At 40.0% G+C, this 16290-nt stretch overlaps 1 protein-coding gene across 7 annotated transcripts in view; it reads right to left on the bottom strand.

The window, feature by feature from the left end:
- Nucleotides 1-11885: 11885 nt before the first annotated feature.
- Nucleotides 11886-16290, bottom strand: part of Fmr1 (FMRP translational regulator 1) — a 39428-nt gene continuing 35023 nt past the window's right edge. For all 7 annotated transcript variants that reach the window (XR_001782738.2, XM_006527813.2, XM_006527814.2 and 4 more), the window contains one exon: nt 11886-14284. Coding sequence is in view for 6 of the 7 variants with exons in the window: in XM_006527813.2 (XP_006527876.1) it covers nt 14174-14284 (111 nt within the window). In the remaining variant the exon portion in view is untranslated. The remainder of the gene's footprint in view (nt 14285-16290) is intronic.

The raw sequence follows: 16290 nt of genomic DNA, 5'->3' as shown, positions 1-16290 counted from the left end.
ACAGGTTCACTTAACTTTCTAATTCCAGGTATTTTACTGCTTTTAGAATGTCATCTTTGCTACATGATTAGTATAGAGATGTTTCTTGATTTAGCTTGTGGAAGAGGTTTCCAAAGGGAGTATGGCATACATTTGATTAATAGTCTCATTCTGGGTGGCCTGCTCAAAAAGGGATGCTGTTAGCAGTTCATAATTCTATAGAAAAGTAGATTGTGTTCATCAAAAAGCAGACTGCTTTATTGCTCAAAGCACTACCTGAAGTTCCATCTCTTGTGCAGAGTGGGTTATGCTATGAATTTCTAACATGTATTATCATTCCATCATGGAGGATGGAATAGTAGTATTTTTCATCATGGAGGAAGGCCATCTCATATGGTAAGCAGACTTCTTCATATGGTATCCAGTCTCAAATTTGAAAGTCCTGTTGAGCCTGTATGTAGCTCAGGCAAAGCAGGCAATTAAACTAACATAGTAGACACTGCATGGACCTTCACTTGTCCTTGCAGTTGCATTGTCTGCAAGGATGCATCCTTTCTATTCACATGTCTTCATCTGGTCACTATATTTCATTTCTCAGTTACAAACTCTTCTAGCTTGATTTCTATTGCTGTGATAAGTACCGTGACCAAAAACAACTTGGGAAGGAAATGTCTAATTTGACTTACATGTTCAAATCATACTCTATTATGAAGGAAATTAAGGGGAGGAACCTGAAGGTAGAAACTAAAGCAGAGGTCATGAATGAACAGTGCATACTGGCTTACTCAGTTTCCATTCCATAAAATCGAGGGCCATCTGCCTGAGAGTAGCACTTCCCACTGCACATTGGGCCCTGGCATATCAACTGTCAATTAGATAAATTCCACACAGACTCGTGTACAGGCCAATCTGATGGAGGTATTTTTTCAGTTGAGATTTCCTCTGCCCAAATGACTCTAGCTTGTGTCAATTTGAGAAAAAAAAAGAAATAAACCAATACACAAACCTCCCTTCTACAGCCTGCATGATGTAGGGCTGGGTCTCTCGCTCTCACATTTCTCTTTCACCAGTGCTCTGTTAGGTTCTATAAATAAGAGAGTCTACAATAAGAGACTAGAAGGTTGAAAGCTGCTGTTTCTTCACTCTGGGAGGAGCACTTGAATCCAGTTTCTGAATGGTTACTTCATCCTTTCCTTACACTCTGAACCAGCCCATCATACCTCTTAGGACGTCAGTATCAGCCCAATGGCTGTTTCCTCCACCTTAGCACTCAATGTCCTAGCGTCATAGACTTTTGTCTCCAATCCTCCAAAGTAGGAATGGAATATTGGATAAGGTATGAGACTAGTCAAAGATACAAAGATATCATGGGGTCACAATGGTTGGAAATAGCACACCATGTTTTATGGTATTGATTGTGAGACTTTAAGGCACAGGGGTCTCAACTCAAATTTGGTTACCAGTGTGGTGAATTGGTTCACATGTTTGAATAACACACGTTGGGTTCCTACAGTACCCAAATTTGAACTCTAGTGGCCTTGCTCCAGGCTTCTTTACAGCAAGAGGACACACGTTACAGTGAGAATATTTTCCTCGAGGAAGGTCACTATCAAGTGTGATCAGGTCACTATCAAGTGTCATCAGTGTAATGGAATGTGCCATCACAGGTGCCCTGACATAAAGGATTGAGAGATATACTTGAACAGGTTGTTTCAGCATTGAGTATCAAAGTAAGGCAAGCTAACAGCCTAGATTTCTCTCCCAGACGTTTGAAGGAAACAAGCTTGTGTTGATTTCATTTCTGGGCTGTTTTGAATGGTTCTGCAAAAGGCTTGTGAGTGTAGTTATGGTGTCTGTATTCATACCTGATTTCTTTCTGCTATATATCCAAAACTGCCATTGATGTACCATATGACAATTATGGTTTTGGATCTACAGTGCTCTACTCACCCATCAATAGTTTGCAAGAGCTCCCTTTACTCTGGCCAACACTAGTTAGGTTTGCTCTTTTTTCGTGTGTGTGTGTGTGTGTGTGTGTGTGTGTGTGTGTGTGTGTTGTGCATATATGTACAGATATGAGCACGCACCTGTGTGTGCATGCAGACCCCAGAGGAAAACACCAATGTCTTGCTCTCTCACTCTTCAACTTAAGACAGGGTCTCTCACTGAAACTACAACTAGGTTTGTGCTCAGCATGCTCCTTTGGTCCTTTTATATTCTGTCCCCAGAGCACTGGGAGTTACAATATGCCTGCATTTTTCAATTCTTCCTGCTTGTGAGCATTGTTAGCATTCTGTCTAAACTCCACCCCACAGTTACCTGGCAACAGCCAGGTAGGCCTGACCCACTATAAAAGGGGCTGCTTGCCCCCCTCCTCCCTCTCTGACCTCTCTTGGGCTCTTCCCTTCCCCCCTCCTTCCCTATTTCATTTCCCCTCTCTCCATGTGTTCATGGACAGCCTCTACTTCTCTTCTCTCCTCTTCTCTCCTGTCCTCTCTTGTCCCCTCCCCTCCTTTTCCTCCTCCTCCTGCTCCTCCTCTTCTTCTCCCCCCTCTCCCTCTCTCTCTCTCTCTGCCTTTCTCTGCCTCTACTACCCTCTGAACTTCCATCCTCATGCCCTGAATAAACTATTATATTCTATACTATACCCCTTAGGGGGTATAGTGGCTGGTCCCTCAGGGGGAAGGGATGCCTTGTCATGGGCCTGCCGAGGCACCCCCTTCTTTATCTCTTTATCTTTTTATAAACACATCAAGCATGCTTCATCCTGCCATATGGGTGCTGGGAACTGAAGCTAGATCCTGTGTAAGAGTAATAAGTATTGTTAATCACTGAACCATCTCTCCAGCCCCAACAAAGTACTGTTTAGAAAGCTCAATATAAATATATTTGTTTTATGAATAAAAAGAGGAAGACTAGTCATGGTAGTGCACACATTTAATCCCATTATTTGGGAGGCAGAAGGTAGATCTCTGTCAGTTAGAAGGGCCATCCTGGTCTACATACTGAGTTCCAGGACAGTCAGTGCTACATAGACTTTGTCTCAAAGAAAGAAGGGGAGGAAGTGAGATATATTCAGACTTAGGCCTGGACTGTAAACCTGATCAAAAGCCCATGTACTTAGATCATAGGTCTAAGCAGGGAACCTAATATCTAAATAATGTATTGTCAAACTGAGTTTTAAATATTTATTGTTTATACATATAGATTTGTGTTGTGTTCTCAACCTTGGTCAGAAATTTTTCTTTTTCTAGTGAGCAGCAGTTAATACAGAGACTCATAATTGGTCCAATTCCTGAAAAAAAGCAAACTTGTGTGTTCAACTGTACAAGAGAAATCTATATCAACCCGCTTCTGACCTAAGGTTCTGGAAATATTGTGGAAGAGGAGTGTGTGTGCAGGCTAGTTTTATGTTAACTTGGAGCAAGCTAGAGTAACTAAAGAGAGCTTCACTTGAGAAAATGCCTCTATAAGATTGGACTGTAGGCAAGCCTGCAGACATTTTGTTAATGATTGATGTGGGAGAGCCCAGTCCACTGTGGGTGGTTCCATCCCCTGGGCATTGGGTTCTTAAGAAAGCAGGCTGGGCAAGCCAACAAGCAATACCCCTCCATGGCCTTTGTGTCAGCTCTGCCTCCAGGTTCCTGCATCAAGTTTTGTTCCTGTTCTGATTTCCTTAAGTGATGGACTACAATATGGAAATAAGTGTAAGCCAAATAAATCCTTTCCCTCTCAACTTGCTTTCGTGATGGTGTTCTATCATAGCAATAGCAACCCAAAATAGGACAAGAGGAAAGAACAAATGTAGGACTTAGAGAACGGCTAACAGTACTGTGAAATGCTGCCTTCAGGACATGGCATAGCCATTGCACATAAAAGCTCATAGCATCTATGGTTGTCTGTACATGATCAAGACAGCAAATAATTTTGGCATGGATGACAAGGGGCTCCCAAGAACCCACCCCAGCTAAAGAGCTGGTGGCAATTGATAGCTATTTCAGGAGTGAACTTTCACTTTGCTTTGGGGGTGTTGCCACTGGTAGGTTCTCTATCCCCCCAGTGGATGACCTCATAATCATGTGCATATGGGTATCATCGGTGAAACTCAGTGGATTTTAAAACATAAATTCAATTAAAAAAGGAAGACCTGAAAGTTGGAAGGGAGATGCGATGGGGGAACCTGGGAGAAGTTGCAGGGGGAGATGGAGGTGTTTATAACCAGGTTACATAGTATGCATGTTTGAAACTGTTAAAGACAAACCAAAACAAACCAAAACAAAAAAACAAAAAAGGTGTTTTTTTAAAAAATGGTACAATTACCTTCTTTTTCCTTCCCTTCCCTCCCTCCCACTCATGCCATGTACTCAGCCTAGCTTGCTTTCAAGGTCTCTGTGGTAGTTTGAATAAGAATGGCTTCCATAGGCTCATATATTTGAATGCTCAATCACCAGGGAGTAGAACTCTTTGCTTGCATTAGAAGGATTAAGAGGTGTAGCCTGGTTGGATTAGGTGTGGTCTTGATGGAGGAAATGTGTCCCTGGGAATGGGCTTTGGGTTTAAAAAAAAAATTGCCAGGCTCAGTTCTCTCTCTGCTTGTCAATCAGGATGAAGTTTCCAGCTATTTCTTTAGCACCAGGCCTGCCTGCCACCATGATCCTTGTCATGATAGGGACTAAGCCTCTGAAACTGTAAGCAAGCCCCCAGTATAAGAGTTTAAAACTTGGCCAAGGTGTCTCTTCACAACAATAGAACATTGATTAAGACAATCTGTTTAACTGTTATCATTACATCTATGTATAAATTCATATATATACATGAATATATATATGAATATATATGATGCTGAGTATATTTAGTGTAGCTATATTTTTAGTGTGTATATATTTTCATGGCTGACCACTTGGTATTGGATAACCGATTAAAGGTTCTTGCCGACTGATTCTCCCACCCTCAGAGTGGTTAGCTGCCCATAGTTCTTTGCCACAAGGTGGGGCCCTATGAGATTTCCCTCTTCCACAATAGCATGTCTACTAGCTTTGTCATTGTCCAGGTGTTTTTTAGGCTGTCATATTGTTGAGGTATCATGAGTGTAGCTTCCCTATCATTACTAGGAGAGCTGATTTCATAGCAGGTCTCCTAGTCTTACGGCTCTCATAATGATTTTACTCTCTCTTCTGTGAAGTTCCCCCGAGCTTTAGAAATAGTCAATACAGAAGAAGACGGAGTGGGGTGAAGAAAAACCAATTGTAAGGAGGCTTGAAAACAATCATAAAGACTTCTTCCTTTATAATTTGTATAAACATGCTATAATCCACAGACCCAGAGAAGCTAGGTAGCAGGGAGGGCTCAAGAGGGGGATACATGACTCTCCCTGAGGAGAGGATTGAGGCAGAGTACTGGGAGAGACAACTGGAACTGGTGGGCATCTTAGGGACAAGATAGAAATCTAGTGCAATGGAAACTCCAAGGAATCTAGTAGGATGACCCTAGCTAAGACACCTAGCAATGGGGTATACAGAGCCCGAAACAGCTATCACCTTGTAAGTAGGTAAGACTTCCAGAGGAGACATTAGGACACCAACCTATCCACAAAACCTTGTACCTACAATCTGCCTTGCTTGTAAGATATACTGTGGTCAAGGTGTATCAGAAATTGTTTGAGTGGCCAGTGACTGGTCCAGAATTAAACCCATGTCCCTGGAGTAAGTCCACCCTTGACATTGTCTTGTGTCCAAGATCCAGAGGCTGGATAGCCTAAAGACCTAGGACAGAACTAAACATGACTGGCACCCCCTTGAAGCCCTCAATTAACTGATTTCTAATGATATTCTGCTATATTTAATAGAGTGGTGCCAGCTGGGCGTGGTAGCACACGCCTTTAATCCCAGCACCCGGGAGGCATAGGCAGGTGGATTTCTGAGTTCGAGGCCAGCCTGGTCTACAGAGTGAGTTCCAGGACAGCTAGGGCTATCCAGAGAAACCCTGTCTCGAAAAACCAAAAAAAAAAAAAAAAAAAAAAAAAAAAAAAAAGACTGGTAGACTGGTGCCTAGTTCAACTGTCATCAGAGAGGCTTTGTCCAGCAACTGATGGAAAGAGATGCAGAGACCCATAGCCAAACATTAGGCAGAACTCAGGGAATCCTGCAGAAGAGGAGGAGGAAGGACCCAGAGGGGTAGAGGAAACCACGAGAAAACCCACAGAATCAACTAACCCGGACTCATTAGGGGCTCACTAAGCCTGAACCATCAACTAGCAAGCCTGCATGGGATTGACTTAGGCCCTTTGCATATATGTTATGTATTTGTAGCTTGGTCTTCTTGTGTGACTCCTAACAGTGGGAGCAGGGGCGGTCTCTAACTCATTTGCTGGCTTCTGGAACCTTTTCCTCCTACTGGATTGCCTTGTCTAGTCTTAATACAAGGGGAGGTGCCTAGTCTTACTGTAACTTAATATGCCATGTTTGACTGATATCTTTGGAAGGGCTTCCTATTTCTGAAGAGAAATGGAGGCGGAGTGAGTGTGGGAGAACAGACTGGAAAGAGAGAAGGGAGGGGAAACTATGGTCGGGATTTAAAATAATAACATAGAAACATAAAAATAAAATGTCCCTGGGCGGAGGTGGCGCGTGCCTTTAATCCCAGCACCTGGGAGGCAGAGGCAGGCGGATTTCTGAGTTCGAGGCCAGTTTGGGCTACAGAGTGAGTTCCAGGACAGCCAGGGCTACACAGAGAAACCCTGTCTCGAAAAACCAAAAATAAATAAATGAATAAAATAAAATAAAAAATAAAATGTCATAATAAAATGCCATTATCTTTTTATTTACATATAACTGTATGTATGTTCCCCATTGTGTGTAGCTTCAATGAAGTTGTGCCACTTGGGCTGACTATGCTATCCCAAGCCATAGACTAACAAAACCCCTAATACTAGTCATGGAAATGCTCCTAGTAAGTTGTTGGTCAGGGAAGTCCAAGAGACTCCCCTAAACAAAACAGGCTATTGCTACTGTCCTTGGTTGCCTCCTAGAAGTGGAAGGTAAGTCCCTACTGTTGTAGACACCATCTACATTTGGACATTGGATCAAGTTAGGTCGGACCTGAAAGTCTCCTCCCTGAGGACTAGCTTTCTTTTTTTTTTTAAATTTATTTTATAATTTTTTATTAGATATTTTCTTTATATACATTTCAAATGCTATCCCGGAAGTTCCGTATACCCTTCCCTCCTCCCTGCTCCCCTACCCACCCACTCCCACTTCTTGGCCCTGGCGTTCCCCTGTACTAAGGCATATAAAGTTTGCTAGACCAATGGGCCTCTCTGCCCAGTGATGGCCGAATAGGCCATCTTCTGCTACATATGCAGCTAGAGACACGAGCTCTGGGGGTACTGGTTAGTTCATATTGTTGTTCCACCTATAGGGTTGCAGACTCCTTCAGCTCCTTGGGTACTTTCTCTAGCTCCTCCATTGGGGGCCGTGTGAGGATACTTTACAAGCTTCCAAGGGAGGGACACAACCAATAGTGTCACCCTGCTGTGATGCCTACAAACCATATCAATGACCTGTAAGGTGGGATATCCTTAAATGTGAAATAGTGGCACTCTTATTTGGCCAGTACCCAAGAACAGTCTTGGTTACTTATAGCCCACTCAACAGGAGGGGTGTAGATCTGAATCTCCTAAGCACCCAATTAAAAAAGTTGCACTCACATTTGCTCCCTCATCACAAGTCAGCAGCCTAGCTAATCAGTCAGGCCAAAGTGAATCATGCACTAAAGCAGCGATTTTCAACCTTCCTACTACTGTGACCCTTTATGTAATATCATTCCCTGTGTTGTGGTGACTCCCAACCATAAAATTATTTTCATTGCTACTTCTGCTACTGAATGATGTCTCAGTTCCTAAGAGCACTGGAAATAATGTTTTCTGATGGTTGTGACCCACAGGTTGAGGACTGCTGCATTAAAACCATAAGCTTCACTTACTTCATGGGTGTAAAGCTCTTCATCACATAATGAGATCAAACCTCAAGAGTCCAGTGTCCAAGTCTAGAAACCCAATCAATGCCCTGTTAAGTTTATTGCAGCCCCAGAAGCCATGACTTATTTTCCTACAAAGACCTGTGGGTGGTACACACTGCCCAAGTGTCAATGCAAATTTAGGTTGCATTAGCTGCTTCAGTGGCAGTAGGGGCTGAAAGTTGGATCTTTTCCCCCTGCAATTCTTTCTTTTTCTTAGGATTTCCAAGGGCTGGCAGTCTTGTAAAGGAGTGACAAAGGGTTACATTATTTCAACCTGCCTCCAAAGCCTCTCTGCATAGTAATAAGTCATAAACATATTCACCGAGTTTTGTTTTGTTTCTTGTTTTTTTGAGACAGGGTTTCTTTGTGTAGTTCTGGCTGTCCTGGAACTCCCTCTGTAAACCAGGCTGGCCTCGAACTCAGAAATCTGCCTGCCTCTGCCTCCCAAGCGCTGGGATAAAAGGCGTGCGCCACCATCCCCGGCTTTCACTGAGATTTTTATCTCCCATTCATTTGTGATGGTTTTATATACTTTAGACTGACCTCAAACTTACCCTCCTGCCTTCACTCCCTGAGAGCAGGCTTCTAGTTGTATACCATAGCCAGTTCATGCAGTATTGGGAGAGAGAACTCAGGCTCTCCTGAAATGCTAGGTAAGCACTCCACCAACTGAGTGCCTCTCTGTTCCCTCATTTTCATGTATTGCCACTAGTTCTATGAGGGGTGCTCATTTCTGCAAGGTATGGTTCTGTTTGATCCCTTCTATAGTCTCCAAAGGGCAAGTAATACATAGTTTGTACCAGTTAGGCATCTTCTGAGAATTAGTGGGTTAAAGCAAACCACATAGCATATACAAGAAATGAAGGTTTGATGAGGACAACTTACTGGCAAAGGGTTAGAAGGAAGAAGCACATGGATTCATTCACTCCATTCTTCCATGTTAACATGAAGGCATATCTGACTACATCTGTACTCCAAAAGTGCTTCTTTATGAGTATCTGTCCACAGCACAAGGCCCTATGGCAGCCTTGCAATATAGAGATTCAAACTGGGGCTTACATGCCAATCAGCCTGATTCTAGATGACAGCTTTCAGCAGAGTTGTCTGTGAACACCAGCTGCTAGCAACTGTAACCTTGGTTGTCAAGGGGTTTGCACTGCAGTGCACTTAAGTCTTTTAGTTAGACTGGCCTAGTATTTGGGCAAAGTCCTGTTGGCAGTCAAGACTATCATTCCTTTTGGACTCCCACACGTAAGTGCAAATCTGATTGTTTACAGTTCTTCAAAGGCTTTCCTCACATTCAACTTCAATCTGACTTTTTATATCCTCAACAGTAGCTCCTCACTTTCCAATTTTAAGTACCTTAGTTATACCAAACTTGAAAGTTTCCTGAAAATACTGGGTTTTCCATGTATAGATCAATGCCATAGGCAAACCTGTTTCTCTTGCCTTTTTCACTGACTCCATGCCAGTCCTGTTTGGGTTGTGGCCCTCTCATGTGGTTTTATTTGTGTCTTGGCAGTGGCAATACACAGTGGATAGGAACAGTCAATTAATTCAATAACTTTCCCATCATAATTTTATCTTTAAGAAGCTTTCTCCACATAAAACATAACTATTAATGTGGAATAAGAATGCTACCCACCTTTAATCTTAATCCATGAATTTAACGGCCTGAGAGACTGCTCCACTATGACAGAGCTTATTCTAAGTTCTAGTCAAATGTGTAATACAGTTCCCCATCTCCCCATCTTTACCTTCAGTTGTATTTTGTGGTAACTGTGCTATACTAACTAGTTCTAATGACAGATTCCTTTGAGTCCTAGCACTGTTCCTTGACACAGTATCTTTTACATGTCCTTATCTCTGGAGAAATATGACAAGAATGCCTTAGAGTTTACCAAAATAATTTTGATTTTGAACAAATGGGTTCCATTTTCCCACTCAGCAAGTACCATCTGAATTCTGTATAATACTGAATAATGATAATAAATTCTAATTCTCAGGATTCCTTGGAATGACCTGTTGATATTTAAATCTTGTTTCATTTCTCAATCTACTCCAGTAATCAAGGATCTAGTATATAGAAATTGGTCACAAAACCTTTAAACACTCAGTTCTGAAACTTAGTACGTTTTATCATGTGGCAAGTGAAAACTTTAAAGGCTTTTATACCTTGCCACTAATGTAAAACTCCTTGGCATAAAAAAAAGGAAGTATTTAACAGTCCAACAATACACACTGAGGAAAAAAAAGATGTCTAGGACTTAAATCCTGCATCTGATTACGCTTTCCAAGTAACCAAGAATTGCGCCTGGTAAATGGCTATTTCAAAAGAACCTTTGGCTACATAGACTACAAGCTCGAGAAATCTAGTACTATTATTCTGATAAACGAACATAGTATTAAACGGCCTCTTAAAGTATGTTTTACATTCAACCCTCATCAGTCATCAGAGGATTCCTTTTGTAGTAGATAGTAGACAGGGGTCAATACAGACTTAAAACTGGCCAAACTGCAAAGAGTGAAGACTGAAAAGTACACAGCCCTAATTGGGAGACTGGTATCACACATCTACCGCAAGACAGAAGACTATAAGAGCCAGAGGTAGGGAAGGACTTTTTATGGAGTGTTTTCTGGACATGACAGGGTTGTTACATAAGTGAACTCACATTGACTGATTATATGCACAGGACTGGCCTCAGTATCAAACCAGCCAAAATTCTAGCATTGCTGGAAGTTTAACCCATATCTGATGGTTACTGGAGGAGGAAGAGTAAATTGTCTTCAGGGGACCCAGTCCCTGACAGGCTACCCATGCTCCAGTAGATGACCCTATTCCAATGAACATACTGGTAATACTAAATGGATTCATTCAGTGGGTTTATAAAACACATGGCCTTTGGAGGGAAAAGTGGTAGGGAGACAGGAAAGTAGGAGGGAAGGGAATCTGGGATGATTATATTCATGCAAAAATTTCAAACAATAAATGATTAGTTTTGTTGTTGTTCTGAATTCAGAGGGTAAGGAATATCCAACAAGCCTGAGGACTTGAGTTTGATTCCCTGGACACCACAGAAAGAAGAATCAATTTCTAAAAATGATCCTCTGACTTCTACATGCGTACTTTGGCGCGTACACACACACACACACACACACACACACACACACACACACTGAAATAAAAATGTGTAAAAAATAGCCTTTTTAAACTACAAAGGCCTGCTTACTCTCCCTGTGATCCAAATGGCAGGGTTTTCTGATATGTGTACAAACATGAGTGAATGCATAATTTAGTTTACCGGAATCCTATGTCTCAGCATGGGATCATGGTTTTCCCTATTCCCCCTAGGCCTTTCCCACCTCTTGTTCATCCATCCAAATTGACCCCCGACCCCCGCCTCTTTTTAGAAAGCACACAAACTTTTGCTTTTGTTTTTTAAAAGCATAGAAACCAGGATCACAGCCATATTAAATCCCAACATTCAGGAGGTAAGGAAAAAAAAAAAAAAAAGGACTGTCATAAGTTTGAGGTAAGACCAGTCTATACAATGAATCTCAAGCCAGCTTAGTAAACAGACCTGGAGGGATGGCTCAGCAGCTAAGAGCACACTACTCTTCTATTAAGACCTGGGTTCAGTTTCTAGCACCTACATGGTGGCTCACAGCAACCCGTATCTCTAGTTTCAGGGGATCTGACTCCCTCTTCTAATCTGTTATACGCATGTACACATGCACACAGGCATGCATGCACACACGCACCAAAACAAAAAGAAACATGCAAAATGATCATTTGCTTTGAGTGACAAATATCTCCTCCAACCCCAACATATTATCTTTGTCATTTGTGTCGAAATTTAAAACCGGAGCAAACATCTGTCAGACTAGTATTTTGCTTTTTCATAAGTGCAACTTTTTAATAAAAATTTACATCTAGATAAGATAAACAATCTTCAGATTTTTGAAACTTTAATAAGATTTTAAAAACATGACTTTAAACTGAAAAACATACACATTTTGCACACAAATATTGTAATATGAATCAACTCCAACTCCATTTGAAAAGATGTGAATCAAATTACAGTTTTAGAAGTTAGTAATTCACATTTAAGCAAGTTAGCGCCTTGCTGAATTCAGCCTTTGTAAAAAAAAGAGACTTAGTGCATATTTTAACGGTACATTGTGACTGTGTACCAATCATTGATATTTCACCTTATTGAACAAGATTACGTTCTTGAAAGTTGGTAAATAACGGCTAACCTCCTTTGACATGTGAAATTTCCAATGGTAACAGTTACATTTTGTAACAGAACACTTTCTATAGATTTCTTTCCTATCTTAAAATTTTAAAAGCAATCATTGTAAGGATTGCATCAACATCAATTTAGCAGAGGAAGATCAAACTTTATTGAAACTGTTTGCATACAAAATATATTGCACTATAACCAAACAAATGTCAACATAAAATCCAATCTGTTGTCGCTAATATGTACAGAGAATATTGCCCAAGAGCAGTTACATTACAAGGTCATTCTACCTTGGTTAATTATCTACAGTATTTTAAACTGAACAGTTTACAGATGATGTGTGCAAGGTACCAATTTCTGTTTTCAAATACTATACATTCCCAGAATAAATAACTAGAAATCAACATTACTGTTTGGCAATACTTTTTAAAAGACATTTTAATATTTGTGAAATCATGTGCAGTTTGTTGCCATTTTATATGCTTATTTGTATGCAAGGAAAACTAAATGAAAAATGAAAATTCAAAGAAACAAATTCACAAAGTACATCAGAGGCAGAACTTCGGTTTGTACGGCTCTGTACAGATTCAGTGGTACCCCTACTCAGAGTTATTTTTAAAAAAAAATATAACATCTCAGAGTGAAGGTCCTTCACATATTTTTCTTCAGTGAATTTCAGTCATTTAAAAAAAAAGAGAGAAAAAAACCCCACAAAAATAAGACTCAACACATCAAAAAAGAAAAAAAAAGAATTATTTGTTAACCAATTGTCGGTCTGCTTTTCGGTTCTGCTTATGCATTAGACTTTGTATTTCAAAGTTACAAAACATTTAACCTGCTTTCAATGTTTCTCAGACAAAGTACCTATATACTTTTGAGGGTTGTTATGTATTTATGAAGATGACCTTCATATCTCCCCAAAATAAGCTTTAATGTAAAATATGAATGAAAAAACTTGACAAAATTTGGGGAGGACAAAAGAAAATGTTTCAAAGTTGAAATTCGTCATCAGGCCAAAGAGCAGGCATATCCTACTAACTTTCGACCAGGAAGATTTGCAAGTAGCTGAAAACATCTTTAGCCTCTCCCAAATGAAAAGATAGTTATTTCTTCTCCTGTCTATACAGAAAAATTACACATCCCTTCCAATAACACTATTTGTCATACTTCAGTGCAACAAAACAAAAACAAAAAACAAGTCCTATTTTTTATACTGCCTAAGCTGATGTTTATGTAAGGAAAAAAATATGGAAAGCATGCATTCTTCTAAAAAGTACTAATGTTTGACAGGGTTTGCTACATCTTTAACATTTAGTGTTTCCAACTTATCTTCCCTGAACTCTGCATCCAAATATAATATTCCTACCTGCCAAGATATAAAAAAGGCACAGATCATACAACTCTTTTTTTTGCTAATGAAAATAACAAATGTCACATCACACACATTTCAGGGTCCACTAAAATACTGGAAAAGTGGACCAAAACATAAACTGACACAGGACATGAAATGGCACAGCATTTCATGAAGACTTTAAATGAGACTGAAGACAGAGATCTAGTATGATTATCACAAATGTGATTTACTCCGAAAGACTGAAACATACTGCTGAGTTATATAGTCCAATTCAGGAAAATGGTCCTAGTTAATAAAGATCACTGCTTAGTATTTTTAAAAAATAAAAGTAAAATCCTGCCCTGAAGTGTTAAGTGTACTTAAAAGTTATGCATCAAATTTCAAGATCTTTTTGTGCAAATCTGGAAGATTGTTGATTATTGCCAATATCAAAAAAATTCTTTGCAGAATTTGTGTTCACTTCATGCCCTGTGCCATCTTGCCTACTATTTGTCTTTGGCCTAACAAAGTTTTCTAAAATGGAGTAAGAATTACGGAAATGGTAGAGGAAATATAACTTCGGAATTATGTAGCTTATTTAGGGTACTCCATTCACCAGCGGTTGCAGCCCATCTACGCTGTCTGGCTTTTCCTTCTTCTGGTTACGATCTTTACCCGTGCGCAGCCGGCTCCCTTCACTGGAGGCACTCTGTAATGGTTTAGTATGGACAGTCTTTTCATTATTGCAGTTAACTGTGATCTAAAACAAGTTATACTTGTTATATATACATACACACTAGATCCTATATAAATGGCCTCACAAGAAATATTAAGCCTGTAATACATACGCCACATGTTAATGGGGAAAGCAGAGGCAGATGGATCTGAGTTCTAGGCTACCCAGTGCTACATAAGTGGAATCTTGTCTCAAAAAAATAGAAGGAGGATGCAGATGAAAATAGAACTGTAAGAAATTAAAGCATGGTAGGCTCTTTCTTTATTGGTTTAGGTTTTTAAAACAATATTATTTAGCTGGAAAACAGTAGCCATCTCACTGTGTACAATCTATAAGAAAAAAAATCTCACTTTGTATTCGTCACCTTTATATTCTAAGCAAAAATCAGTGAGGCCATTCAAATTAAGTTACTATTATTGGCTAATAGAAAATATATAAGGTATAGGCAAAGTATACAGCAGATCATATGGATACACATGCACACACACAAAGCACACCTCACAACAACATATTTCAAAAGGAATGGCTTATTCAGCAATAACTATAAAATCCAAGAGAGACAAAAAAAGCATGCCTTCCTATGATAGCTTCACCTGAATGAAAAGTCAACTAACCCATTCATGAGCTAACCTTTAGTTCCCATACACATATATTATAGTATCAGTAAGTTTTTCTATACCAAAAGTTCCACCCCATCCTTTAGAAACCTCTTTTACAACTCCTTCAAAGTCTAAATAGTGGGGGCTGGTGAGATGGCTCAGCAGTTCAGAGCCCCTGTTCTTCCAGAGGCTCTGGGTTCAGTTCCCATGTGCCCACATGGTGGCTCACAATCACCTGTAACTCCAGTTTCAAAGGATCCAATGCCTGATGTACCTACATACTCATACACATAAATACATACATGGAAAAAACACAGAAAAACACTGAAATTCCAAATAATGTTCTAGCATACACTTTTGATTTTAGTTTGTATCAGTCTAGGAACTTGTACTTCAGTAAGAAGAGTCAGATGGCTCTCTAACTTGAATCTTGAAAAACAGAATCACGAGGAGAAATCTGAAAACAATGATTTGTAGAACTAAGATCCAAGGAAGGTATGAAGATTAACGTATAACATTCTAAGGGGTATAAACTATTTTAAGTGTCAATGGCAAACAATATTAGCCTTTTCTGTCTGGTCCTTCAGAATGGACCATGCCATGAAGTTAAGACTCCCTTAGAGTTGGTTTGGATTCAGAAGATTCTACTGTACCATTTTGAGTTAAAATTAGCTAATTGTGTGTATTGGTTTATAGGCAGAAAGGAGCTCTTTTTTTTTTTTTTGGTTTTTCAAGACAGGGTTTTTCTGTATAGCCCTGGCTATCCTGGAACTCACTTTGTAGACCAGGCTGGCCTTGAACTCAGAAATCCAACTGCCTCTGCCTCCCAAGTGCTGGGATTAAAGGTGTGCGCCACCACTGCCCAGCAGAAAGGAACTCTTATTACTTGCTTAAAAAATTTAGAGTTATCATTACAGATAAAGTGAAAGAGATCACATACCAAAGTTTGAATGATCATCACTCTACCATATGCTAGGTAAGTAACTGTGGGCAATGAACTGCAGCTTCTACTTAATCACCTAAAAATTGGATAATAAAACTTCTTGCCTCAGTGGATTATTGTAAGATTAAGTGAGATAAAATACACATGAAGCACTTAGTAAAGATGCCTGGATGTATTCAGGGAGTAAAGCTGAAATTACTTAACAACCGTTTAAGCACTGACAATAGCTCACTTGAAAATGGATCCTCAGACTAGATTGTGCACATAAATAAATAGCTGATCCACAGGGCATGGAAAGCTGGACACCAGAAGCCCGATCTTATCAAGACTACAAGACAGATAAGGACAACAGGTTATCTCTGCAGTTAAAGGGAGAGGGTACCTGACTTGAGCCACTTAGTACATTTCATTCAGAATATTTTGTTTGAGAGGGTTCG

The sequence above is a fragment of the Mus musculus genome, chromosome X (genome assembly GCF_000001635.26).
Source record: "Mus musculus strain C57BL/6J chromosome X, GRCm38.p6 C57BL/6J".
NCBI classification, from domain to species: Eukaryota; Metazoa; Chordata; class Mammalia; order Rodentia; family Muridae; genus Mus; species Mus musculus.
Note: the sequence above shows the minus strand (reverse complement) of the source record. Positions and strands in the feature narration are given on the sequence as shown.